This window comes from Penaeus japonicus, unplaced genomic scaffold (assembly GCF_977035675.1).
Source record: "Penaeus japonicus unplaced genomic scaffold, GWHDUDI00000001_assembly GWHDUDI00000010, whole genome shotgun sequence".
NCBI classification, from domain to species: Eukaryota; Metazoa; Arthropoda; class Malacostraca; order Decapoda; family Penaeidae; genus Penaeus; species Penaeus japonicus.
In genome coordinates, this window is record NW_028234412.1 from 19,188,201 (window position 1) to 19,190,700 (window position 2,500).

Consider the following 2,500-nt stretch of genomic DNA (forward strand, 5'->3'; position numbering starts at 1 on the left):
AAGTCTGGTAACTGCAACACAGGTTCTGCTGATAACATAAGCTTAATTCTCTCAAATGCAGCCTGACACACTGTCGTCCAGGCAAATTTCCTCTTCGGACTTACTGTCACTGTCAATAATGTCATCGATACGGGGCAGCGGCACAGCGGCGGCTCGACACACATCGTTGACTCGTCTGAAGTCTGTACACATCCTCAAGGAGCCATCAGATTTTGGCACCAACACACAGGGGGACGCCCATTCGCTGTCGCTCGATTCTATGAGGTCGTGCTCCAGTAGGTAGTTCACTTCCTCTGCAAGGACCCTCCTCTTAGTTGGACTAACTCGGTATGGCGCCTGCTTAATGGGCTTGACATTCGGCAGCAAAGTCACCTCGTGCTCCATCAGCGTGCACGGCCCTGGAACATCCTTGAAAAGCTGTTGGAACTCATGGAGGACCTTCTCCATGTCACTCGCTTGCTGCTGAGATAAATGCGACAGTTTAGAAGATGGCTCAGCTAAGATGTCAGAATTGTTAAGCTTAATGGGGACATCAATGGAAAAATCATGTTCACCAAAGTTATTTCCACTCATTACACTACACACAGCTGCCTCTGATCTACAGCCTTGATTAGGTTTCTCTTCAGGTCTAGTATGGCAGGGTTTTAGTCTATTTACATGAACCAACATTTTGGTTTTACGTTTTTCTGGGGTAGATATGACGTAGTTCAGATCACTTTCTTTCTTAAGAACAACAAATGGACCTTCAAATTTAGACTGCAATGGGTTCTTGTACAAAGGGGTGAACAATAATACTTTATCTCCAGGATTAAAACTTCTATTTTCACATTTCTTATCGTATTCAGTTTTCATTTTCAATTGGTTATTCATCAAATTCTTTGAAGCAATTTCATTAACAAGATTCAATCTAGCCTTAAATCTATCCACATACAATGGCAATGATACTTTGATTTTATCACCAATCCAACTTTCCTTTAAAACAGACAAAGGTCCTCTTACCTCGTGACCATAAACCAAACTGAATGGACTAAAACCAAGAGTGTCCTGTGTACTTTCCCTTATGGCAAACAGCATTAATGGAACTCCCTCATCCCAATCTTTACCAGACTTCATACAAAACTTCTTAAGCATAGCCTTCAAGGTCTGGTGGATGCGTTCAAGGGCACCCTGGGACTGCGGATGATAAGCAGAAGATAAGTATTGCTTGATGCCCAGGACTTTCATTACCTGCTGAAAGAGGGAGGAAGTAAAGTTGGTACCCTGGTCGGATTGTACTACACGAGGTATACCATACCTAGTGAAGAAATTTACAAGTGATTTTATAACATTTCTAGAAGTAATTCTTCGCATGGGTATAGCCTCGGGGTATCTAGTAGTAGCACACATTATTGTGAGTAGAAACTGATTACCGTTACGACTTTTTGGGAGGGGACCGACACAATATATAATTACCTTACTGAATGGTTCGTCGATGACAGGAATGGGTTGCAAGGGAGCAGGTTTTATCATTTGATTCGGTTTACCTGACACCTGACACTCATGACACGTCCTGCAGTACTCTGCAACATCCCTCTTCATCTTTGGCCAGTAAAAATGAGGTAAAATTTTATTATAAGTCTTTCTGACCCCCAAATGCCCTCCCAAGAAATCGTGTGCCAGTCTCAAGACTTCTCTCCTGTGACACTTCGGTATCACTATTTGCCGAGTTACAAAGCTCTCGTAAGCAGGGTCAATAGAGCTTCTAAACTTCCTCATTAATAACCCAGAATCTATATAATAACACACAGGTACTTCCCCAAACTTTTCATTACTCACTGCTTTTCGAAATAAGTCTGACAACTCTGGATCATCTTTTTGATCAGCACTCAACTGGCGTTTGTTAACAGGAGTCTGACCCATCTGACAACCACCACGTAAATCAGAACTGTCAGCTACGGCTTTCTCAGGGTCTGGTGAGCTTCTGGACACTGTCGAATGAGACTCCTTTTGACTACACACATTTTTATCTGGTGAAGCAAAAAGTTTATCAATAAATAAATCATCACAAGGGTTCTCAAGTACATCACTTTCAGTACTACAGTCTCTCTGTTTCTTAAGAGACATACTTCTGGTGACAGCACAACAAGGAAATAAATCAGGATAATGGCTCTCGAGCGAAATTGTGCTACCTACATTACCTGGTGTGAAAGTCACTATGGGTTCTGGAACCACACTTGAACCCGCTAAATCGTTCCCCATCAGAAATGTCACACCACTCACAGGGAGATAGTCTTGGACGGCCACCGTAATCAAACCTGAAAAAATCTTGGTTTTCAAATACACCTTACATAGAGGCAGAGTAACACCACCAGTAACACCCTTAAGCAACACATGCTCCCCAGTAAAGGAGTTTTCTACACACGGCAAAACACCTTTTAACATGATACTGTGGGATGCTGCTGTGTCACGCAAAATCCGAACAGGGTATTCAACATCACTCACCTCACTGACGGAAACCAAG

At 42.7% G+C, this 2,500-nt stretch overlaps 1 protein-coding gene across 1 annotated transcript in view; it reads right to left on the reverse strand.

Moving 5' to 3' along the window:
• Nucleotides 1-51: 51 nt before the first annotated feature.
• The window catches only part of LOC147471145 (uncharacterized), a 3,651-nt gene continuing 1,202 nt past the window's right edge, over nt 52-2,500 (reverse strand). The window contains exons 1-5 of the mRNA XM_086540340.1: nt 2,173-2,500; nt 1,816-2,085; nt 1,453-1,578; nt 1,000-1,173; nt 52-756 (exon numbers count right to left, since the gene is read on the reverse strand). The exon at nt 2,173-2,500 is cut by the window's right edge and continues 1,202 nt beyond it. Of these exons, the coding sequence (XP_086396466.1) occupies nt 52-756; nt 1,000-1,173; nt 1,453-1,578; nt 1,816-2,085; nt 2,173-2,500 (1,603 nt within the window). The remainder of the gene's footprint in view (nt 757-999; nt 1,174-1,452; nt 1,579-1,815; nt 2,086-2,172) is intronic.